The 26380-nt window shown below is 37.6% G+C and overlaps 1 protein-coding gene across 1 annotated transcript in view; it reads left to right on the top strand.

Annotated features, from left to right (window-relative positions):
* Awh (LIM/homeobox protein arrowhead) overlaps positions 1-26380 on the top strand; it is a 67075-nt gene that overhangs the window by 33411 nt on the left and 7284 nt on the right. Inside the window, exons 2-4 of the mRNA XM_028171024.2 lie at positions 7513-7694; positions 24772-24989; positions 26000-26242. Coding sequence (XP_028026825.1) covers positions 7513-7694; positions 24772-24989; positions 26000-26242 — 643 coding nt within the window. The remainder of the gene's footprint in view (positions 1-7512; positions 7695-24771; positions 24990-25999; positions 26243-26380) is intronic.

The raw sequence follows: 26380 nt of genomic DNA, 5'->3' as shown, positions 1-26380 counted from the left end.
CGTACGTATAAAGTGCTAATTTCGTATCGATGCTCTAAACTGCAAATACACGCCGTTGTCCGTAATAGAATTACAGTAATCCGCCTTTGAGGGTAAGGCCGTTTGTTGGATTTGCTTCGTCTAGATACGGGTTTGAATTTCGATTTGAATGTGTCAGTGTTTCTGATGTATTTGCTATTTTTTTCGAATATTGTTTGAGAATCCCTTTGATAAGAAATAAAAAAGAAACCCTAGATGTTTTTTGGAGGTTCTCATAAATATGTTTATTTCATGTAATTTGTATTTGTACCTTGAATTACGCTTTAGATTCGTAGTTGATGTTAAATATTAATGTTATAGTAATGGATTTGAATTGGATTATCCGATTTATCTCATGGCACTAGCATACAACTAAGTTAATATCAATTGATTATATGTAGGTACTTCAAAGCGTACAAACTTTCATCCTTAATTTCGACAGTAAATGTAACGAAAATGTTTTGTTGTATGTTATTGCATCTGTAACGTCGCCCTGACGAGCGCTTATCCCACTTTGTGGAGCCTATGGATACTCCGTAACTGCCTCTCAGCTTGAAACTTGACCTTGAATTCTCAATTAATAAATGCATTAAGGCTGTCTTACTCTCTAAACTAGACCATACGAATTATTCCAATACAATATTTCCCACTGTCGGCGTGTAGCTTGTACGTTGATGATTAAGCCTTGTGTGGCATCAGTCATGTTTGCTTTAGGACCATTAACACACAATTTTACTACCTATTTAAAAATCTTAAAAAAAAGCCAATATTTCTATGAATTCGTTGAAAAGAACTATCAAAACACGAGGAGACGATAAGATCTGAGTCTATTTGCATACGTAGGTCCTGCTGGTTGTCTTCTGGTATGACGGATGGAGGTGAAAAAACATTCGGTCGTCGGTTGAATGGTGTGAAAACCGTCGGTTATTTCGGTATAATACCGCGAAGCCCCCCGCTGGGCCATTCTCGAGCTCGCTTTGTGGCCCACCAGGCGCGGTGCGTCGCCGACGTACTCGCATCATTTGTTACCCGTGCTTTTTTGTCAGCCAGTTGGTTTTGAACATTGATCTCTGATCGATGAAAAAATTCTGAGTCACAAATCGAAAACAAATAAAAGTATCGCGCCTCGATAGAGAGCGCGCGGGCGGGATCGATCGCCTTCGATCGGTTGCGTATTACGTTGCCGCAATGGCTTTGTGTTTGTATCGCGACCGATTCACCCCGGCCGGATTCGCAAATCGTTTCCTCGGCGAATACAAACAAGTCGCCGCCGCGCCGTGAGCGGACGAGCGCGGAGACGGCCGACGTTATGCTAAGCGCGCCGGCAACTCGCTCGTTTGCAGCTATTGTGTTCGGTTTTTGCGAGGAACTTATCATCGCTTCTCCATAAATCTGACTTTACGCCCTCGCTTCGCTCAGTGACGTCTTTAATCTTCGTATTACGCCTGTAACGGTATTATAATCGTGTATCGCATTGATTTAAAAATTATGACCCACTTATAATAGGATCCCAACGTCGGAATCCGTGTAAAGACGCGGCCGACCGCGGACCGAGCGCACCCACCCCCGCTCCTAATCTTCTAAATACATTTATCATTTTCAACCGATAAAAATGCCATTGAGATCAGTCGAACACAATGAGATACAAGCGCTCAGTGCCCGATACGAGGCCGAAAGTCAATTATATTCAAATATAAAGCGGATTTGCAAACGTAAGCCAGTGACAATGGCGTAGGCAGGCGCCGTGATGCACCTTTACTGTTCTCATCCCGGGATAGTCGGAAGCCGGGACAATGCCCGGGCCCGATGTCCGCCATCACGCCTGTCACGCCTGTCACGCCTGTCACGCTGCTCCCGTATGTCGCCCGTGTCCTAGTCTCGCATTATGTTTTATACTCTCGATTATAAAGTCACTATTGTGGTTTATTATTTATGGTAGGTTCACGTCTATTATATCGTCAACATTATTTTATTATTATCTTCAAATTATTTATTATCTCTAAACTTATAAATTGTTACGAACAGGACTCGGAATCTCCATTTAAACAGATATGTGCTTGTTTTTGAAAAATCGCTGTTTAATAACAATATTAACATTTACATTAGTATTTGTACATAGTATTAAGTAGTACCAGATAAACAAGTATTTAAGAAGTACCTATCAAGAATAAACTGAATCCAAATATCTCTCATATAACCTTACACTTATCGATGCGCGTATATTAATGAATTGTGTGTTGTCGAATTATGTGTTTGTGTGCGTGCGTGTCTGTGTTAACTATCTCAAGCTGATATCGACTAATTGTCAACCTCTTCGTAGCTTGTACTTGATTAAGCACACTTGCTTGATTAAGCATCGAGTCAGGTTCTTTTTACAAGAAAAGTTATGTTGCATTTGGTTTCTGATTTGAAATGATAATAATGTTATATTATAAAGTAACCTTATAATTAATTACCTATTAGATGATCCCTTGATTTAATTAATTTGAATCTGTACGGTATAGCACTTTATTATTAACTTGCCTAATTCACTCATCAATCTACAATACTAAAATGAGCCAGGATACAAATAAATACAGATCCAAATGAAAAATCTCGCCACACTACCAAAAAAGCATTTATCAAACTAATAGTAGGCCAGGTTTTCTCTATTTTCGATATATTTACATCACTCAATCTATCGACGTATCCCAACTCTAAAATTGAAAGCAAAACACGATCCTCGCCAAACGATAAACAAGCGACATCATATTTGCATAATTTCAACGAAAAAGCTGACAACAAACAAACCCCTCTCTCCAGAATGACGCGTTAAACGCAATCAAACAACGTCATTATAGTCGAGTAGCTCGCTCCTGGACCGAACAGAAAAACTACCATAAAAACGGTATCAGCTGAAGGTGACATTGTGGCCACCAGGGATCTATTATACACTATCATCAATGGGGCCCTCAAGAAATTTGTTATGAAGATTTTTGATAGGTTGCTGTGCATTGTTCGCTTGGCTCTACACATATGTAGGTTCGGTATTTATTGCGGTGGATTTGTTTTGGGGTGTCGAGCCGTCTCTAAACGTTAATGTCGTGGGTTATTGTTTGTTATTATTTGATCGGCCGGGTGCGCCCGGAGTCAATGACTACACTTTTGTGTGCTAGGGTGAAAAGATTTGTGGCGGCGCAATATGCGGACTCGAAGCTGCGAACTGACAACGCACGTTGGGCCGTAATTGATTTACAATTATGAGCTTGTAACGACTTTTCGATAATGTTGCCTCTTCGATTCGTAAAATGGATGTACTTTGTGTGACATTTGTAAACTTTATTTAAATTTATGGCTTATGGTTTTCTCAGTTAAGTTTTTTAAAGCTCTTGCCTTGACTCATTACGTTGTACATGTATGTGTGTTAACTGCATACCTTATATTGATTTAATAATTAAAATCTAGCATCTAGGATCCTCTTATCGTGAAGACGAAAACCCAAATGAAACAAACTACCAGATCTCGAGATGCTATTAAGTCGTTATATTTGAAATGAAACTTTAAAGTATATAAATACTTATTTTTTATAGAAAAATATGTAGAAGGTAGTTAGAACAATATTCAGATGTTGACGAATAAGATCTCAGTCGACTGTGATGGCCACGAAAATTTCAAAGTATTCAAATACTTTGAAATTTCAATAATACTATCCTCATTAAATTATTTCAGACATATATATATTATATTAATATGTATATTATATAACGCGAGATTAAACCAAAAAATTGTTTAAACTATGTATATTACTCGCAAAAAATTCAGAAAATACTTCATACTTTTTTTTGGTCAGAAGGAAATCGCCGGACTTCCGCCCTCCACCGGGGATGGCGGGCGCAGCATGTCGGAGTCGAAGCGACTAAAACCTCCTGTCGCTCAACAACCAACATCCAAACCTCGCATGAGACAGAACTCACGAAATGTCGGCAGGCTATCCGAAGTTAGTTAGAGTTAGTTATCCTACGGAATACACCGCTGGGTCAGAACCAGCGTGGGTCGAGGATAGCCGACCTTCCATCACCCGGATGCTCTTGCGTAAAACGCGTGCAGACCAGCTTGCACGTCGTCTTCTTAGGCCACCCTCGCTGGTCCCCAGACCGCCATGTGAGGGTAACCCGAAACACTTAAAGGGCCCAGGACTTGGGCGAGATCCACCTCCCTGGCCGTTTAAAACGTAAGCTAATATCAGCTACGTTTCGAGGATATCTGATTCTATAGATTTAATTCTTACTACTTTGTATTGCTACTTTCACTTTTCTGCCATTTCGGGAAGACATTTTAACAATATTAATTTGTGATTTTAGTAGATACAAGCGCAGTAAACAGTGAAGATTCACATAAATCCCAACGGAATTCCAAATAGTTACCACTTATTTGTTTAGGTGAGGGTTACCTCCAATATCTCAATCGTCAACAGTGTTCAGAAACACGAACATGGCCTCATTGATACTACATTGATAGTTGATTAATACAGTAATACTGAGTTTCTCGCCGGATCTTCTCAGCACTGAACTGAACTGAACTGATGCGCTACTCTTGCTAGGGCTAGTCTTAGCAAATTCTCTCAGGTTGAGGCCGTGTGCTCACCTACTCGTCCACGGGCAGCTGGAATAGCCTCTTAGGCTACCGGCGACTTAAATTAACATTATTGTATGAAGTATTTAATAGTTTTGATTTACGGATGATTTTGTGATAGCTGGCAAATACAAATAAAATTCGTATTTGTTGCATCACGAGATACAACATCAAACCTTTGTTAAAAGACAACGAGTACAAGTTATCCGCTACCGGTAATTCCCACTTTTTTCTATTGGTCATAAAATAGAAAAGAGTTTTCAATGTCCTTTATAGACAAATCTGTTACATGCCTACTACGTTACGATGCTTCAAATACACCCTTATCATAACATGTGAAAAATTCCTGGGGCAACTTATTTAAATAGTTGCTACCGGCAAAGTTGATCAAAGCGCCGAGGACTAAAGGATAAGACGCTTGGTACAGACCTGCATTTCCCGAGCGATGTGATTGTGCCGATGTTCGAATTCCGCAAGCAATTATATTTTCTTATGAAACACGTACTTAGCACATGTTCACGAATACTTCCACAATGAAACAATAAGATCGTGTAATAAAAATCGCAATCCACACAAAACTATTGTTTGTATAATGACTAGTTGTAAGGCGGCTTGTGAGCCCAAGCGAACAGGTATCATCGTCCTGCCTATTTCTGCCGCGAAGTAGTAATTCATTTCAGTTTGAAAGTTGAGACAATTGCTGCTTAGTGGCATTTACATAGTGATGTCTATGCGCTTCGATAACGATTAACATCAGGTGGGCCGAGAGCTCTTTCACCATATACCAGACCACCAAGTATTTTCAGACGATATCAAATAAACAAAATAATTCACAATATGAACTCTTCTGTTACTAACATTGTTTATAGCAACCGTCTATAATTTATCAATAAGATAAACAATTCAATAAAACAGGGGCCTAATTAAATTACAACAAATTGTCGTGTTCGCAAATCAAGCTCTCGTTTATTTGTTGAACGCATGTGTGAAAGGAGAATGTCTGTTCAGCGGTAGATATGCGATTCGTGACTTTATGAGAAGGTGTTAAAGTCTTTTGAAACCGTTGTTAAATACAAATTGGATTTTAGGATTTCACTACGCTGAAGGGTAGGTATCCGTGGGTTGGTATGCTGTTCGGTATATACATATATACACGACGTAATAAGGGAGTGCAGAGTTTGCAGCAGGCAATAGCGATTTGACTATGCCCTTGGAATTGTAGAAGTCCTTTAAAAACGGTGACTTACCATCGAGTGGGACATATGTTTATCTACTTACAATGGTAATTAAAAAAGAAATTGGAAGATCAGCCATATTGTCGATTGTCAACTATACTACTATTATGCAATATACTACTGACCGAGAGAAATACGACGTCTTGAGGCATGTCCTATCTATCTATGCAATGACCACGACTGCACGCGCAGAAGGGTGGGTGGACAGAGTTTTACTGAGGGAGAATCGTGGCTTAATTATTAGATTACACGTTAGTTTGAGTCATAAAATTTAATAAATACGACACAATGAGCAATTATGAACGCACATGACGTGTAGTTCATACTGCACCCTTTGTGTTAAATTCGATTATTACAACACTTCGGCTTGGGACGGTGCAATACAGTTTGGTAAGCAATTGTGAGAATATAGGAGCGGAAATATTGGCATTACTAGAGCGTAGCGCTAGTCATCACGGGTAAGGATTTTATAAAAATTGAGACGTCGATGTCTCAAAGAGGATTGCGGCAGTCACACTGTGATGTGTCTCAAGAAAGCAGTCTGCTGTATTTACTGTACTAGCTGAACCGGCGATCATTGTTCCGCCTTAGAGGCAATAAATGAGCAGATTTTTTATTTTATCAAGATCAATTTTTATTTGGATAATTAATGTAAATTAAAAAAGCAAGTATTTAATGATTCTTTATTGGCTATATAATGTAGTTGTTATTATTATTATATTTTCTTGTTCATCTTCAGTCCTTTCACTCGCAATGTTTCGAATCCTATATAGTTGCATTACGGCTTCGTGGGGAAAGATTTGAACCTGTTGGTCGCGGCATGGCTTTCTTAATGATTACCTATCTTGGCACAATGAGTTAATAGGAACTCGAAACAAACACATCAACTTCAAAATTCTACTATAATTAACCATAGACTACATTATGTTTATTTTTCAGTTGCGGTTTATTATTCCATATCAGTTGCGTTTTGTTATACCACGTTTTATGTCTCGTCGCACTAGAACGTGATAAAAACGTTCTAAGCTACCTCCCCACCAATTTTCAGCCAAATCAGTTCAGCCATTCTTGAGTTATTAATAGTGTAACTAACACGACTTTCTTTTATATAATATCCCGGCCACACGTTGCTGTGGCTAAGGTTTTTGTTTCTAAATAGCACGCGGCCGGCTGTGCTAATACCAAAAATTGACAAAGTAAGAACAATTGGATTTCACTGTATTGCGTTTACTACGACATAAATTTCACTTATACTTTAGCCTCAGCAACACGTGGTGTTAATGCTATTAAATTGTAGCTTATGTGAAACGTTGGTATTTTTAACACAGCGCCATCTATGAGATATTAATGTCAGACAATATTACAATTGTCTGTAAAAACTGATTTAAAGCGCCATCTGTTTTAGACTTATGAAAGTTACAATTAATAACAAAAATCAACATAAGAAATCATTTTATTGTTAATTAATAAATATTGCGACCATTAATAGAAATAAAAACCATCCTATCTTTCAAGTTGGATCAAACTGCACACGGTGTGCAAATTTAATTTAAAGTCGGTCCAGTAATTTAGGAGTCCATCGCGGACAAACAACGTGACACGTGATTTATATACATTAAGATTATCTAAAACATAGTAATTGTTGTAGACGGAGCACCGCACGTGCTGCGCGTGCGGGGAGCCCATCGCCGACCGCTTCTTGCTGGAGGTGGGCGGGGCTGCGTGGCACACCGGCTGTCTCCGATGCTGTGTCTGCGCCGTACAGCTCGACCGGCACCCGTCCTGCTTCCTCAGGGACAGGCAGGTCTACTGCAAGCAGGATTATGCCAAGTAAGTATCACAGTGCTTATTATTATTGCACTGACTTTGCTGCTTCGTTCTCTTAAAAACAGATTATTTTTAAAAAAAATTAAAGATAGATTTGAAAATGAGAATGATTTAAAAAAAAAAGTATCAGTTGCTGAATTTTTTCTTTGTACATTTTGTTATGCCTTTACCATTGATCCTAGTTTTGGTAGCTCTGATTTTCTGCACATTGTACATAATTTAAGGCTTATTTATCGTAGCTCTAAGTTCGCTAGTAAAATAGCATCTATCAATTGCTTAAATATCGTGTTTCTTATAATCATTTTTTGATTTTTCTCTCATATTTCTAATGCAACAGTATGATAAATAAATAGCTGATCTTTCGTTCGCAAGACGTGTAGGACACACACCACGCGCCTAAGAGCTCGTTGAACAGTCTGCAATAATTTCTTCTTGCACATTAGCATCTAAATAGGCTAACTATGAATAACTCTCGCTCTACATCGAAAGAATCTGGTAATGTAATAAACAAAAAGTACTATGTAGTGCCATAGTGGTTTTTTCAATCTATATATATATTACAACTGCTAATTAGAAGTCTTAACACCTTAATTAAAATCAAATTGCAGTAAGTTTAATCAGATTATAGCTAAGTATGATGTCTCTAAGACAACCGATGCAGAATACGTCAGTTATATTAGAATTACGAAAAAAATAGCAACACGTATTGAATACGTACGTATGTACATACATCCGATTGGTACAGCTGTCGACTGCTCTCAGTTATAATTGCAGTGTAATTACAAGAGTTTCCCCGACCGTTTTATGGCCTCATCAGACAGTAAGCACGCAATAGATCCCGACGACTGGCTCGCAGGCGGCTCCGGTAAAGTTCCTAGCCACAATTAATTTAACAGTCACAATCAACGTGTGGTCTCCACGCGCTTATCAGAATTCGACATGCTCATCATTGGTACGAAACCTTAATGGAGCATTCTCTAAAACTGTATAATTGAGTAATTAAATTCATTTAACAACGTCCAGTGCAGAATTGATTTGAACACGAAACGAAATCTTTTTGATAGCAAAATTTTGTTCAATAAAAACGCTGAATTCATGTTTACGCACGATCGTTTAGCCGAGCGGTTATTCTTTCGGAATGCCTTCGTCCAATTAACCTTGGGAGTTAGAAATGCACGTAGTCATGGTTTTGTGCGGTACGGAGAGGGGAGAGGCCGGCGGAGGCGCGACCTGCGACCTCGCGCTGTGTGGCGGCCGTCGCGTCGCCGTCTACCACCGCCCTTTGACGGCGACCGCGTTGCCCATCGATATGTGCCCACCTTTCATTGTTCTCCCGCCATACGACTCTTGTCTCCAACACGACACGACACACTTGAATTCCGATGACAATCTTTCCTACGAATCATCGGGATGCCTAAATAATTAATAGTATCACAATGTTTGAATTATCATTGTTTAAATCTCCCTAGCGTTACAGTGTCCAAACTGGAGATATTTCATTTTACACTAGACTACAATTTGTGTTTTAATTTTTGGAACGAAGTTCCTTATGGGACGATGCGGAGGGGTACCCTTACCGGGAAAAAATGTCCGTAACGTAAGATTTTTATTAGTAATGCACACAGTGTACGATTTAACTTTGTAATAACGTACAGAAAATTACATATTTTTTATCATTCATTGACCAGGATCTCAGAGCGTTCGTTTGCGCAATACACTAACTCTTATGCAAACAACCGTGAATAAAGTGTACCACAATAAGTTTGCACGTTACCGAATGACCGTGGGTTGTTGCGAAGCCTCCAGTTTTATTTTCTTTATACCTCGAATAGAACTTAAAATTAATATTTTTATAATAAGGGACTTCGTTCCTATACGGTGTCCCACGACACCGCACATCTTTTGTTTGTGCATATCAGGACATAACTAGATAACTAATTCCATTTTAGAACCTTATACAAATAAGATCCATTAAGTGTAAAGTTACTAAAAGCGGTTGGCTAAAGATAAACTTCATTTCACACTTCACGGTTTTTGCGCTCGTGGAGCCGGTCGGCCGGTGTAAAAACTGGCACTTACCGAGTCCAAGACGGCACGCTATAGTTTTTACACGTACGGTTTTGATGCGGCACTAACAGGCCTCATCACGTACGTGCGAAAATATAATACGTATTACGACACGGTTAAAACTCCTGTTTTTACTGTGTTGCTACTTGTTTTGTAAAAAAAAAACATTAATACGTTATCTACATAAAATATGTTTTACATTTTCGCGGTAAACGAAAACATAAGTTTTAAATGGCATTCGTATCTTAGCGCTTTCGTGTTTCATTATTTTTAAGCGCGTGCGTTGTAAATTATCATGTTGACGCGTTGTGGTTCCTTCTTGAATATGAGGTAGGCATTGTTGGAGCTTCCATGTAATCTACCTCAAGGTTTTTCATGTATGCAAATTAAAGTAGAATCAAATTTCACTAGTTAAGATGAATATGAACTACACACGGATTTCAAAAACTGTTACATTATAACTTTAACAAACAACACTATTTGCAAGTTGCACTACTTAAATTATACGTAAATAAAACATATTATACTTACATAACATATATGTATTATAAATAGTTATGCAAATTTTCGAGATCAAAGAAATTTCAATGTCATCATCACATACACTTCAACAGGTGAGAATTTCATTTGATAAAAAATGATCTCCGAGAAACTACTTGAAGGAATAAGCTTTTTATTCTTTTTAAATCTGTTAGGCAACAATACGTCTGAGAATGTTGCCAGCGAATGAAAATATCCCGATCACCGGACCCTCGATGACTTGCAGGCCTGTTTCCATTTGTCATTTATTTTGATTGTGGCAACTCCACTCGATAAGTATAAACCTAAACGAGGTAATAAAGTTGTTGATTGATTTAATTTTAAACGTCAGGGCGAATATGTTTATGAAATATTTCAAAAACAATAATTATTGATCGTATTTCAATCTTCTACGTTTTATATCTAATGAAATTTAAACTTTGATACAGATCAGTAATGATTTTTATGGACATTCGGAAACTATGAAGAGATTTCTTCAAAGCATTCATATGTATAACAGATATAAGGGTTCAGGAAATGGAAGCCGCTCTTACTGACTGAGATTTCTAATTGAAGTAAAAATATACATTTACCGGCCTATTTTTGCACTGCGGGAAATAATGTGGAATTAATCACGCGCAGTCATGGAGTCTAGTGAGGATTCCCAGAATACGAACTTGCAAATAATGACAATCTAACTAATGAACATAGATAATACGCTGATAGCCTTGAGAGGCTATTTCAGCTTCGCCATAACGTGTAGATGAGCTCACGGGGCTCAAGCCGGAGTGTTGCTAACACTGGCCCTAGCAAGAGCAGTGCTTCGCAGAATCTACCACCGGATCGTAAACGCAACCCACTGAGAAGATCCGGCGAGAAACTCAGTGGGCTGTGTATGTGGGTTAATTCGCTCGTGGAGCCCTTCGTCGCTAGCGACGGGTTCGACGAGGACGGTGATCGGTGCTTGTGGTGCCTAAAAGCACCGTTCATGGATCGGGAGGATCCGTAATGACTAATGACCTAAAACATGTATATTTCTTTTAATTTCGGCTTCGTCAATTTTCTCTCTTACTCTTATTAAAAGTATATTTGCGTGATTTCAAGGCTGCGATCGCGTACGCGAAATATTCTCACGTATGACATCACTGAGCCTTAATCACAGAAAACAATATAGAGTTTAAAAATGATTCGTACAAAAAAATAGATAGAAAATGAGAATTTTATTGTTGATTTACTTATATAAAGTTGCTCTGTTCTTAGAGAGAGACAAAGCTGAAAAAATATTATTATAATGCATGTATAACCAAACGTGAGCATACATATATTAGGGTATTTGTAAAATCTAAGAGGAGCGTAAATAAAGTAATGTATCGGAGCTAACAGCAGGTCGATCCCCAAAATAAGTGCCAACCGGGAGCCATCCATCCCTAAGATGTTTGAACACATAATTCACGTTTTTCATATGCTTTTGTTAGCTTCATACGTATCTTAGAGTGTGTGTAACGGTAATTTTTATTTTCCATTGCCAAGGCTTCATACAGTAGTATAATAGTTTAAAAGTAATAGACCTATTGAAACCAAGTGAGTTTTAGTTGAAATGTGACGTGACTTTTTGTATTAAACGCTATGGAGGATAGTGTTCAAGTAGATGTAGTGTACACTGATTATTATAAAACTTTCGACCGAATACATTTTTATATCTTATTGAAATTGAATGAACTGGTTGTCTATGGTGAATTCGTCAATGGCTCGGATCTTACGCAGCAGATCGTATTCAGACGGCCACAGTAAAAGGTTTCTGTTCTTTATTTACACCTGTCGCCTCAGGACTCATAACCCGGTCCCATGTTATTTAATAAATTCATTTTTGACGATTTGATTGTTTTCAAAAACTCGAAATTAATATGCGCGACGGTGAATATATATATATAAAGTACCATATATAAAATGGTCCTTTGACGACTGTGTTGAGATGCAGATTAATGAATAGAAAAATGAAAACTCGTTAATGAAATCACTTTTTACTGGTGGTAGAACGTGTTGTGAGTCCGCGCGGGTAGGTACCACAATCCTGCCTATTTCTGCCGTGAAGCAGTAATGGGTTTCGTTTAGAAGGGCGAGGCAGCCGCTGTACTGTAAAACTGAGACCTAAGAACTCAAGTCTCGAGGTGGGAGGCGGCATTTACGTTGTAGATGGCTATGGGCTCCGGTAACCACTTAACACCAGGTGGGTTGTGAGCTCGTCCACCCATTTGAGCAATAAAATAAATAAAAAATTCACTGCCTGTTCGTGTGTTTAACTTATGTACTTACAAATCTTTATTAAGAATATATATAGCTTCGTGTATATGTGATATCAATGGTATTAATTATAAGCGGTGTAAAGGTAAGGTCACACGCTGTCACACACTGAGTACTCTTCATGACCACGTGTGGTCAACATTCGTTATTTACACCGTAGCGTTGAGAGTATCAAGACGACGCGCGTATTGCTATTTAAGTGACCATGTAATGATCATTACTACAATATAGACTACAGAGAGTACATATATTGACCGATACTTGCAACCCAAAATATTTTAAGTACTTAGTCATTTGTAACGTATGCCATCCGTACGTATCCATAAAAAATACTTAACTTACAACTCTCATATTATACCGTATGCTAGAGGTGCAGAAATGTGTTTTATCTATCAAATAGGCCGCCAATTTTTTGCGAGAATTATTTAAGATATTATAATAGAACAACTGAACATATTTAGATTCATGAACTGATTTTTATTATGGCTAGCAAAGGGTGGTAGAGTAACTACGTCCTAAATTATAAACTTGGTAGATGTAGTAGAGCATTGCTTAAATTAGAATCAGTTGTTATTCTACTGATAATAAAAACACCATACCAACCATGACCTGTTTTGCATCACTGCACATAATTCTATAAGAATTACACCGAAAAGTAATGTATCGGACTTGTTTCACGCAGAATCTGCAATTCCTAGGACAATTTGTGACTTGATCGATTGATCAATTAGAAGACATACCTTACTAGGAAAATTTGGAACTCTTGATAGTTGGATTATTTAATTTAAGGGTGCTGATGATTATGTAAATTTAAGTAGAATTGTGAAAAGTAGCGTTAAGAAAAACTCACATCAGGAGTTCAGTAAAAAAAAGGCTTTAATGAAGAGCGGTAACAGTAAAAAGAAATTAAAAGAAAATAGAAATTAAAAATATGTAAAGACACGGTGTAATAAAAAGATGGTGGTCATGGAGTCTCATGTCCATCGTTGGCATTACTCGTCGACCGGCGATTGTGTAACCAAAGCGCGGCACACACGAATATTTAATTTGTAATTGGACTCTTTGTTGGGTGCCATCTCTATAGTGAGTATATATTATATTATTAGTGTAACTAGTTTGACGATAACGATTTCCATTCTCGTAGATAATAATGGTGGAATTTTGACGAACTTTAACAAAATCGTATATGTAAAATTTAAAAATTAACGTCATTTCAAGGTTCCAGACGTACATGAGACCAGACAGAATCTATATCTAAATAGGCATAGACAAAGTAATCTATCATACAATTTTCTAAAACTTTTTTGAAGTGAAAACTTCTTGAGCCGTGTTGAGCACTTTTTGGTAGGGGAAAATTTTATAGGTTCGCGTCACCACACCAATCACATGCTAATGCGGTGCGCTCTGTTTATCCGAATTCTCATATATATATACATACGTAAACAAGTATAGCACATCGTATATACCTGATCGTGTGATGTGCGCATTACATGCCTTCTAGATGGATTAAATCTTTTGAGTTCGCGTCACCGACATGCTGCGTCAACAACATTAGTGCTGTTTATATCTTTGCAGTCAATAAGGATCCTCCCGATCCATTAACGGTGCTTTTAGGTACCACAAGCACCGGTCACCATCCTCGTTGAACCCGTCGCTTGCGACGAAGGGCTCGACAAGCGAATTAACCCACAGACACAGCCCACTGAGTTTCTCGCCGGATATTCTCAGTGGGTTGCGTTTCCGATCCGGCGATAGATTCTGCGAAGCACTGCTTTTGCTAGGGCCAGTGCTAGCACCACTCCGGTTTGAGTCCCGTGAGCTCACCTACACGTTAGAGTGAAGCTAAAAGCTGCCATTTTTTTTAGTTTTCTTAGTAAATTTATACAATACTTAGTGTCACCAATAAAAATAAAAATAAATTATTTTAAATGTAAGTAGTGAGTCTGTTTGTTACCTGCATCACCGGATCGGAATCGTGACCCACCTCAGTGAGTTCTTCTCAAAAAACCGGCGAAAAACTCAGTGGCGCAATCCAAGGAATGATTGATATAGTTCTAACCCGTCGCTGCGTCGGTCGGACGATGATACACCCTCGATAGCGGTTCACTCAGCCCGCGAGCACCACGGCAGCAAACCTCCACGTCCTTTTCTAGGCCGTGGATACTTTTCAAACCGAAATGTATCACTGCTTCACGGCAGAAATAGGCGGGGCGGTGGTACCTACCCGTGCGGACTCACAAGAGGTCCTACCACCAGTAATTACGCAAATTATAACTTTGCGGGTTTGATTCTTATTACACGATGTTATTCCTTCACCGTGGAAGTCAATCGTGAACATTTGCTAAGTACGTATTTCATTTGAAAAATTGGTACCCGCCTGCGGGATTCGAACACCGGTGCATCGCTACATACGAATGCACCGGATGTCTTATCCTTTAGGCCACGACGACTTAGACGGGTATATTTGAATCGTCTTGACCGCGATAGCCACTCCACCTATCCCATCCGGCGCGTCCAATACTAATTATAATTATAATTCTAATTAGAAATGTTTTGTCCGACATTCGTCAACCAGATGCTTATGCTTACCTCCATTTGTTTATAGTACTTAATAAACATTACCAAACCACAAAATAATTGGCAATATCCAATCGACGGCACCCACAATCGGAACGTGTCATAATTTAAATATTGTTTTAACGAACACTGTAAGATGTAAGTTTTAAATCACATCGCCCGCGGCTCTTTCTGTAATTGCTTTCTTTTGATATATAACGTAGTTATTGTTTATTTAGCGTTACTTTTTTTCTGGTAGCCGTTGGCACGCGTCACGCCCCGCCCTGCGTTCAAGCTTTTGTTTCGGCGAACATGTTTGAATGTTGCCAGCCTTGTTTAAGTGGGCACAAGTGGGCTTAATAAATGTAAGAGCCAACAATGCATGAGGCGGTGCTTTCTATCAAAATTGTGTTACCACACTAAATCGCCGTGTCGCAGTTGTGAAATAGATGTCTTTTTTGAAACTTAATTTTACAGACAATGGTTGATGAACGTAGGGATCAGAACATAACAATTATCATGTTAAGTAATACCACATCAACCAAATCACTAACAACAAAAGCTACTACTTAAAGCAATATGGCCATACGGAGTTAATTCATAATTTATTTAATTTATCCAAGAAGACGATATTTAATAATTAACATGTTAATTATGTCCTTATTAGATTCCCAAATAAATCTGCATAACATTAACATCAAATAAAAAAGATCTTCGTCAACAAAACAGAATTTATTCATCTCAAAGCTGAAGTATGCACTAAAACTGACCGGGAGCTGTAAAAATACGTTATCTCCGACACAAGAAACACCTTCGGATTGAAACGAAGCTTAATTAAAACATTGATATAAATGAGGGATATATTTATGGTCAGTGTGAATTCAAGTTAAGTAAAATTCACTTCAGTACTTATACGAGTTTTTATCTTAAATTAATTCAGTCGACACCAGCTGAGTATTGATTAGACGGTAGCCCACTTGTACGGAGCGTGCTTCTCGATTTCGGGATCGCTGGTTTGACACGATGTGTATCAATATGTTTTTATTTTTATTAAAAATACATCCGCGCAATAACTACGCTATCAAAAAAAAAGTTAATGAAATAAATCCTACAATTCCAATTTACTTGCTACTTATGTATTCTAAGGACTGATTAAATGACGTCTCAAAATCAATAACAACAATAGGGTAGGCGGAAACCTTACAATTTACAAAAATAATATGAAGGTTTGGAATTAGTTCTTAAATAATCGAAAAACGGCTTCATAGATAAGGATGAGCTTTATTCCGGTCACGTGCGGTTTACTATTGCACAAACAGGTCTTTTTCATAGCGCCCCCATGAAAGAAAAACACGATACAAAATACAGTAACCTAGCTCAAAGACTTTTTGTAGACAGGTACCGACTTCCTCAGGAAAGCAGTGGTGGTCTTCTGATTAAGAGCTGAACACATTGTAATTAAGTAACATTGATAAGCTCTCTCAACTGTGTTACTCAATGTCGTTTTCGTCAATATTGTTTTGTAGCCTAATAATGTTCTAATACTCTCAATTCCTTAAATCAAATCGATTGTATTTTTATGCAGTGACACTTAAGCAGACACTTCCAAGTCATCATAACTTTAGCACCGATTCGGAATGCATTCTCACCGCTGAAAAGAATCGGCAAGAAACTCAGGGACTGGAACAGGTCCATATAACTAAGCGCTGACTGCGACTAATGTAATCTACACAAAAGTTTATCTTCCAAACATGCTGTAGAAAATGTGATAAAGAATCTTAGAATTATCCGAATGTAGCATAATATATCTGATTTACACTGTCTTGTCAAAATCTTGTATCAATACAAGTTCTAAACACAACCATCTCATGGTGATACCAATAATTTCCCATTAATGACGACCACACTCGATTGAACATCTTTACTTTTTTATCAGAATACAATTTTTGGTTAACGTTATTACCGAGTCGGTTGTCCTTCAAACCGGTATAAATAAATGCTTCACGACCGCAAGATAATAATCAGGATAGTGGTTCTAGAGGAGCGCAGAAGCGTGTATGTACAAAGAATAAAAACATGAAATAATTACATCAATACATCGGGTGATAGCGAATTTATCAACGAGATCCTGCCAACGTAGGCAGTGTAGTCGCCCACGCAGGTCCGTTGCAAATGCGCACAACGTGTCCTATGTAAATTCGCCTTGTCCATTCTCTCTTTAATTAATCTTTTGTCGCATAAATAAGCCGTTTGGAGGGAGCTTGATAAACAATGCGGAATTATTATTGGAAAATCTCAATCGTAAAATTGGTTTTTAGTCTCTTTAAAATAGACGTAATGAAATGGCTTAGCTGTATTTATTTAAGCTCTTAAATCCTCTCAATCAAGCTAGTAAGCTCTACACTTTTTTGAACATAATTATTATTTATTAGATTCAGTAACAAAGTATAGGGAATGGGGGATGGTTCCAAACTGATTTTTTTGTTTTATTTTTTTGTTGTTGTGACATTGGCAGATTTTTTTTCCATTTGGCGCGGAGGTTGAGTTGCGTTATTTAGATTAAATACAGGGCTGTTTTTAGTTATAGTGTGTATTGCGGATTCGATAATGAACAAAAACATAGAACAAAGAGTTTGTCTTAAATTTTGCATCGCAATGGACTTTCGTGTACGGAGTCATTGAAAATGTTTACGGCTTAGAAGGTTCTTGGTGACTCGATTTTATGAAAAACACGTACTTATTAATGGTTCAAAGCGTTCAAAAATGGTCGAGAAGAGATGGAAGATTTGTCTCTCTCCGGTAGACCATCAACGTCTCAAATTAAAGTTAAAAGTGAAGAAAATTGTGACTGAAAATCCTTATTAAAGTTTGAGAGAGATAGCCGCCGAAATTTCTATGTCTCGCGATTCGATCCGTGCTATTTTAAATAATCACTTGTAAGTGAAACATGTTGTCGCTCGGCTAGTCCCAAAAGGCCTGAATATTCTCGAACAACTCTATGACATAAGAGGCCTTAGGACATGATAGAACGAGTCAATTCCGGACCAACATTCGTGAAACGCATTGTTACTGGTGGCGAGACGCGAGTTTACGAGTTTGACATGCAGACTAGTCAGCAAGCTTCGGAGTGGCGTCTTCTAACTCAAAGTTATTTTGATTGTTTTCTTCTATCGCGGTGTTGTGAACTCAAAATTCTTGCCGGAAGCTCAAACGGTAAATAAAGAATATTATTTGAGTGTTTTGCGGTCTTTAAGACAACCTATTCGATGAAGAAGGCCAGACTTGTGAAAATAAAATTCCTAGATTTTGCACCACGGTAATGCGCATTTACACAATGCCATTATTTTGAACGAATTTTTGACCAAAACTCAACAAATACCACCGAGTAACCAACCACCTTATTTACCAGATATAGAGCGAGCCGAATTCTTTCTTTTCCTAAACTCAAACTACCACCTTCGTGACATCTGGTTTCATTCGGTAAAAGATATAAAGAAGAATTCGCGGCGAGCACTGAACTCGATTCCAGAAAAGGCTTTAAAAAATATTTTGTCATTTAATTATTCGCTGGCGTCAGAGTATTGTTTCTGAAGAGGCATACTTTGAAGGTGATGAAATAAATTTGGATGAATAACTAACATTTTGTATTAAGTAATTATTAAACTTATTAATGATCTTTTCCCGGTACTACTGATTGACAGAGTACTAAAATTATAAAGGTGACTAGGTGACATTTAAGATAAACGAATAAATATCCAAAGTTATAAAAACACAAATTTCTCAATCGAGTTAGGTCCGATTTTCTTATATCAAACAGCCGGTCGGGTTTTTGTTGTGTTAAGAATGGACATAGCGCATCACTCGCACTCATCAGAAAATAAATTTTGCATCTCTTTCACATCCAACGTAGCTGCACAATAAGTGACATGAAAATAAAGCGCGGCATGATATTTTATCTAGTAATAATATCGATTAGAGAACATAATTAAAAATAACCTCAAATCAATTCTCCGCAATTATCACGCTGTCGACGGTATAAGTCATACAAACAATAATTGTGACGTCATGATGATCTGCTGAAAATTTTCTGGATTAAATCATTTATTTAAAGGAGAATTGAGGTCGACTGAGCACATATCATTCGGAGTTATGGCTACTGGAACAAAGAATAATGTGTTCTTATTTTTTAGTTTTAGTACAGGATGTGTTAGAAGAAGGATATCCTTACTGATGGTAAGATGGGGCAATTGCGTTAGCTTACACATACAATAACATTATATTTCGCAATAGAATTTTACCTCTGCATTTCATTTTTAATTGATCGTAAGCTAAGATAATGCACAATCAGGTCATGTGTAAGAGAGGATTGTTACTAATAGGTTTTGTTCTTTTGAATGGAAACTGTTATGGCTATTAATTTATTTTAGTACTATTAAGGTTTGAAAGGTAGCGTGCGAGTAGATTTAACAAAAGATACTTCATAACTCGATTTAATAAAACATAGTACTCAGCAATCACAGCGGAGTATGGTCTTGCTGGTTTAGTTATAAAATAATCACACTTGCTTTTTATTGTCTTACATTGGCTTATATCATCCGATAAATAATAATGTTTATCTCTACGTTACAAAAAATTACAAATAAATTAATTACAAATGTTATGGAGTCAGATAATTTAAGATTAGTTATCGTATTGTAGTGGTCAACCGCTGGAGGCGCGACGGTGACCGTCCGGACAAACTCCTCAAGTCTAATTGTAAACGCGTCGCTAAAACAAATAACTTAAATCATGTCTTTGGATTGAATTGGAGTTTAGACTACGCGTCCAGTTGAAGCTAAGCGATAGAATATCCGATATTTATTTTTGTTCGTTTTATTGTGAATCTTAATACATTATTTAAGTACAATACATTACAATAACCTACTCACGCCTGATCTTCTCAATGGGTCGCGATTCCGATCCGTTCATTTTTTTTTATTTTTTTTATTGCCTTGATAGGCAGACGAGCGTACGGCCCACCTGATGGTAAGTGGTTACCGTCGCCCATGGACTTCAGCAATGCCAGGAGCAGAGCCAAGCCGCTGCCTGTTCTTGCTAGGACTAGTGTTAGCAAATTCTCTCAGGTTGAGCCCGTGAGCTCACCTACTCGTCCGCGCGTAACTGGTATAGCCTCTGAAGCTACCAGCGAATAGGTAGATTTTTTTTTTACAATAACGAGATTTGCGTTAACGCGAATCGAGCATTGTTTATCTAAGAAATAGACAGGATGTTGTTAGACTCGTCAAGGTTTGCAACAGTTTTAACAACTGCAGCAAACATGTCAATCATTTCAGTCGTTGTTTAATATACTATAATAAACATGATATTGGTGTTTGTTATATTAAAACAAAAGACATCAAATCCTCAATAGAAAACTACTGAAAATAAAATAAAGTATTTGACTAACGTCGAGACAATACTCAATAAGGCCAAGGGAGATAGGTATGGAGAGAAGGACGGATCTTGTTTCGCTATCTCGTCCGTAAGAAATGCCGATCTTCAACATGCATCATGTATCCTTAGAATAAATCGTTAGCTCAAAGCCACCGCAGTCAGATAACGTGTCCTTCCATTGCCAGTTGCTTTTTATAATAAAAAGAAGCTCGTAGCAGTAACTCTTAGACTTTTTGACAAACTTCATCGATCCCAGAATTGGTAAAAAAAATCACTTAGTCCTTTCGGTTGATGCGGAGAGATGAGCCATCTTTCTCATGCATCGTTCTACACAATTTCAAACATTATAATACTGAATTGCTTAAGGGATATAAAGGATATGAGGAAAATATTCTAGATGAACACATCTCTAATATTTTTTTAATACACATCTCGAGTATTGCTACACAAAACACAAGTTTATTGTAACTTCGTTTACAATACTGTCGCGTTCTCAATGCTTATACCACATGACAATAAAATGGTGAAACCGGAAAGAAAACACTGAATAATATAATTAACAATTGTTCAGTTAAATGTCGTGCTATTTACATTACAAATAATAATAAATAAATATAGCGTGCTAAGCTGACAATTGCCCGAGAGATATTTCTGGGGTTAGGTTAAAAATGGATCGTATCGAACGATGTTGAAGAATAAAAATCTTCAACGACAAGCTTTATTAAATACGCTTATTTTCTTTTTGAGGTAAAACCGAGTATTAGCTTTCACTCGAAAAGTTTACAAGCACAACGAGGCAAACATTTCTAGCATATCACTCGCTCTATAACAAATGAGTGACAATACTATTGTTTTATTATATTGCGTATCTCCGCTGTGACAGTATGTTACTGTCCTAAAGTCGAGGGACGTTTGGAAAGCAATCAACCGGCAAGGATTTATAAGGAGCCGCGGGCGGGGCGGGCGCCTCGCTCGTCCGCTGCAGTTTGGACTGAACCTATTAAAACAAACACCAACAAGATATATTGGACTTACAAACGAATCCATCGTTTGATACATTAGAAATTAAAATTTTCGTATTATCACGAATATTAAATTCGATGTTTTCATTACGAAAAAAAAATATTTAATGGACATTTTATTGGTTTTTTAATATCTTGTTTAGCGATTTTGTTGTGTAATAATCCATCCGTAGTGGCTATTAAGACATATTTTATTATATTTTAACAGTTAGAATGGACCGTTGACAGAATAATTATTTTAAAACAAACACCAGATTTGACCGCATCACCTCTGGTTCCGTGTTCAAATCGACAAATCCAAAAGTCACGGCATCTCAGGGGCTTATATAATTTTAATAATGCTTTAGCACAGATCTTTTGCCGTATACACAACAGTATAAGTAGTTCGAACTTAGATTAACCTGTTTTGAATTAAATAATGTTTTTCATTACACTAAGATATTCCAACAACGTATTCATTGCAAAAGAAGCAATGGACAACAATCAAGTCATTTCAGCGGCGTGCGAATTCCTCGGAGCAAATTTAATACAACAATTAAAAGCGTCGTCGATAAATACGGTGAAACCTTCTAGAAGTGCCCTCTCGTATATATCTCGTATATGTAGATAACGTAGATCTTCGAGAGTGCAAACTCGCGTGTTGCTCCAGCTTATCTTCTATACTCGAGTATTTGCATATCAAAAAGCGGCGTCGATGAAATTTTTCGCTTTTTTTTATCAACTATATTAAGGTTTCGTCGCCGTTCGAATCAATTAACTTTGTATAATTAAGCGACAGGCTTTAACACTCCAGCGTAATGAAGATGTGAGGTAGTTCACGTTTCTCTATTCATTGTAGCTCGGGTGGTCCCTTCCTACTGATTTATTTTAACGAAAGGTTTAATTATGGCATTTTTAATTAGCATTTAAATACAAGAAGTTGATTTTTTTCATAGTTACTCTAAGATAAAAAGTATGTTTGGATGAATAATTATTTTACCAAACAAAATAATATAATCGTGATTTAATACTAACAGGATTAAACGCTATTTTTAAATGTAAACATTCGTTTTGGTAATGAAAATATTAAAATTTTGGGCGTTTGTAAAGGTAACGTAACCAAACCACTAGTTAAAGACTAGTAGGTATTTAGCAGTGCAAAACAGTAGAACTGCCTGTACTTTGCCTTTCTGCTTTGAAATTGAACGAATAAATTTTAATTTATCTGAAAAACATTTTTTATCAAATAAATTATAGTCGTTGGTGTGCTCCCAAATGGGACAGACTAGTTACACGAACGAATTAAAATATTCAAATGAATATGTGGACCGATAGATGGTACTTGTGATTATTTTTCAAACATAAATCTATTAAATAATGCAGTTAAGGTTAGAACAACAAAAAAACACACTCATTTAATGCCCATGTACAGTCGGAAAGTTGTTTTAAGTTTTTGTATAAGTTTCGGTCGAAAAATTTAAACACATTAATGATCGTTTTCAAATGTTTCCATTCACGAAACGTGTTACATGATTTTAATGTCCAGACGGAGCCCAACACTTAGAACGCGTTTAGGCCGTTTTATGTTCGCCGCCTTGTATCTCATTATTTAAGTCTGCTAACTTAATTTGCATTCACTTCAATTAGAGCTAATGCGACGATTTAATGCGAAAACATTACAGTATAATCGTCTTTAATGCTCTGCGAAGCACTGCTCTTGCTAGGGTTAGTGCTAGCAACGTCGTCTGGTTTTAGCCCCGTGAGCTCATCTACTTGTTAGCATAGGTAGGAAAAAAAAAATTAACATAAAAAGTCTTCAATGCGCTTGGGTTAACCCAATTTTTTGTTTAACTACACAAATTTTGCAGTTACATTACGGTTTAACAATTAATTTCCCAAAATTCAAAGATGCGTTCTCGAACTTCGTTCACTCAAAAACTATGATGATCCTCAGTTTAGTTGCTCACGTACTTCTGATACTAGAATGTACTACATATTGAGGGAACTACGTCTACTACACTTTAAAAGCTTATCTTAAAGAGCACTATGCTTCGTCTTAATACTACTGACATTATCATAACATAATAACAATAACCTTATAATTTGATCTGACTTGTAAACGTATTTTTTCTTTAGTGTTACTCTCCAAAAATGTTTCTTGATTTTTCCCCGTGTCTAACTTCCCTCACGAGGTCAGCAAAATATGTCTTAAATATCACACTCAGCATATTATACACATTTAACTCATAAAATTCTGATTTCAAGCAGAGTAATAAAATTGCCAGTCGGTTTAATTGAGATCAGTTTCGTCACTTTCTTGTTTATTACATAAACATATTCTATGTGTTATGTCCGAATCAATGAATCTTTTAAAATAAAGTTCATCACATACCAACAAGTCAAACTACATTCGTTCGAATACATACAGCGGGTGACATTTTTAAAAATTGTTTAGGTATGTTGCAGGAAAAATTGTTGAGCATAGCGTGTGAACAACAAATGGTTCTAGAGGCAAACACGACTTTAACACGATGCAATAACTTGCGAGAACTCATTAAATTGTGCGGTTAATTACACTAGTTTACATACAAGACACATTAAAACATGATATATAAGCGTTTATCAATTTATTTTTTTCAATTTGATTCTTTTAATGCGAATTCTATTGCTGAGCGAACATGTACTGTTGTTGAATAATGTTTTTACAATTACACCCAGACAAATTATGAGGGCCGACAGTGTTTACGGATGGGTGAACATATCATCGGCCTCCTATAATTTGCCGGGTGAGCATGCTCCGGCCAGTGCGACTAATCCTTTTTCCATCGGGTGCGTGATGTAATGTGTAGGTACAATGTTAGCGACCCGTCTCGACTTCATTCATTTTCATTACATTCATTTTGCTTTTCGACGTTGTTTTAAAAAAGTTTCACTGTACTAACTTGAACACTTTTAAAGGATTATTCTCTTACATTGTTTGGACGAACTGTATTGTAAATACATTTAATCTTACAAACATTAAGTGATCATTAAACCGTGCAAACTGGGTGGTGTACACACGATATATTTATAAATTTCAATTTAAACGCCATTCATTACGAGACGCAAGACAATTAGTTCGTCACATCATTTTCATTACAACACGCACTGATCTAAGATAGGCAAGAAAATATTGAATTATTGGAAGAAGCGGCGGTCCACAGGAGTTTCGGTGCGAAGTGTTCCAAGTGCTGCCGAGGGATATCTTCGTCCGACTGGGTGCGGAAGGCTCGCGAGCAGGTCTACCACCTGGCGTGCTTTGCGTGTGATGCGTGCGGCCGGCAGCTCTCCACGGGAGAACAGTTCGCTCTCCACGAGGACAGAGTGCTCTGCAAGCCACACTACCTCGAAACCTTGGACGGAGGCTCCATTTCATCCGATGGTGAGTATTTTTGCTTGAACCACAACATTTAAATTATCATCACGGTACTATTTTGCCTAATCATTATTTACATTTACAACAAATAGGTAGCTTTGGTTTTTTACGGTTTCTTTTTTTTTCTTATTACTTAAATGTTTGAAGGTAGGGCGGGCCATCTGACGAAAAGTGGTTACGGCCCAAGGAAATCAGTACCTGTCGCCTCCACCCTTGAGACATAAGGTTAAAGCCTCAGCTGTACCTATCATATAGCACACACTTCAAACTAGAATGCATGATTGCTTCGCAGCACAAGTATGTGTGCTTAGTGCGAGTTTTTTAACTTCTCGAGAGCCTAAAAGTTAAATCAAATTCGTATGGAGTAGGAATAGCGCCCCTAGTGGCAAACGAAGGAAAGCTGTTCCAATTCCTCGAGAGCGTAAAAGTTAGATCAAAGTTGTATGGAGTGGGAACAGCGCCCCTAGCGGCAAACAAAGGGAAACTGTTCCAACTCCATACAAATTTGAGTTGAGAAGTTAAAAAACTCGCACTAAGCACGCAGACCGCTGTTACTCACTCTTTTTTTATTTATTTTTTATTGCTTAGATGGATGGACGAGCTCACAGCCCACCTGGTGTTTAGTAGTTACTGGAGCCCATAGACATCTGCAATGTAAATGCGCCACCCACCTCGAGATATAAGTTCTAAGATCTCAGTATAGTTACAACGGCTACCCCACCCTTCGAACCGAAACGCATTACTGCTTCACGGCGGAAATAGGCGGGGTAGTGGTACCTACCCGTGCGGACTCCCAAGAGGTCCTATCACCAGGCTTTTACTACGCCTTACTACCAGTAAAAGAAACAGTTGTGGTTTGGGTGGTTATAAAGCGGATAATATCATAATATATCATAATTTAAATACATAATGGGACCTATTGTTCCGACTGCGGCCACACAGAATTTTAATCAATAGAAACATTACCATCACATAAGAGTTCTGTTAATAACAGTAAGTCTTTATGTAAATCTCAGACGGGTGTGACTCAGAGGGCTATCACAAGAGTAAAGCGAAGAGGGTCCGGACAACCTTCACTGAGGAACAGCTTCAAGTACTCCAAGCAAACTTCCAGCTAGACTCGAATCCCGATGGACAGGACCTCGAGAGGATCGCGCAGGTGACCGGCCTTAGCAAGAGGGTCACGCAAGTTTGGTTTCAGAATAGTCGCGCAAGACAGAAGAAACATCAGCACACCGGGAAAGGAAAACAGAATCAATGTTAGTATTTTTTACGGTTATTTATTACTTTGATTTTAAGACCATATTGTCGGATGTGTTGATGTTACTACAATAAATTTGTCTTAGCTTAAGGCAACAAAATTGATAACTATTTTTGAAGCACATCTTACATTTTGG

The sequence above is a fragment of the Bombyx mandarina genome, chromosome 01 (assembly GCF_030267445.1).
Source record: "Bombyx mandarina strain Sakado chromosome 01, ASM3026744v2".
NCBI classification, from domain to species: Eukaryota; Metazoa; Arthropoda; class Insecta; order Lepidoptera; family Bombycidae; genus Bombyx; species Bombyx mandarina.
The sequence above is the reverse complement of the archived record's forward strand: the minus strand, read 5'-3'. Positions and strand labels throughout refer to the sequence as shown.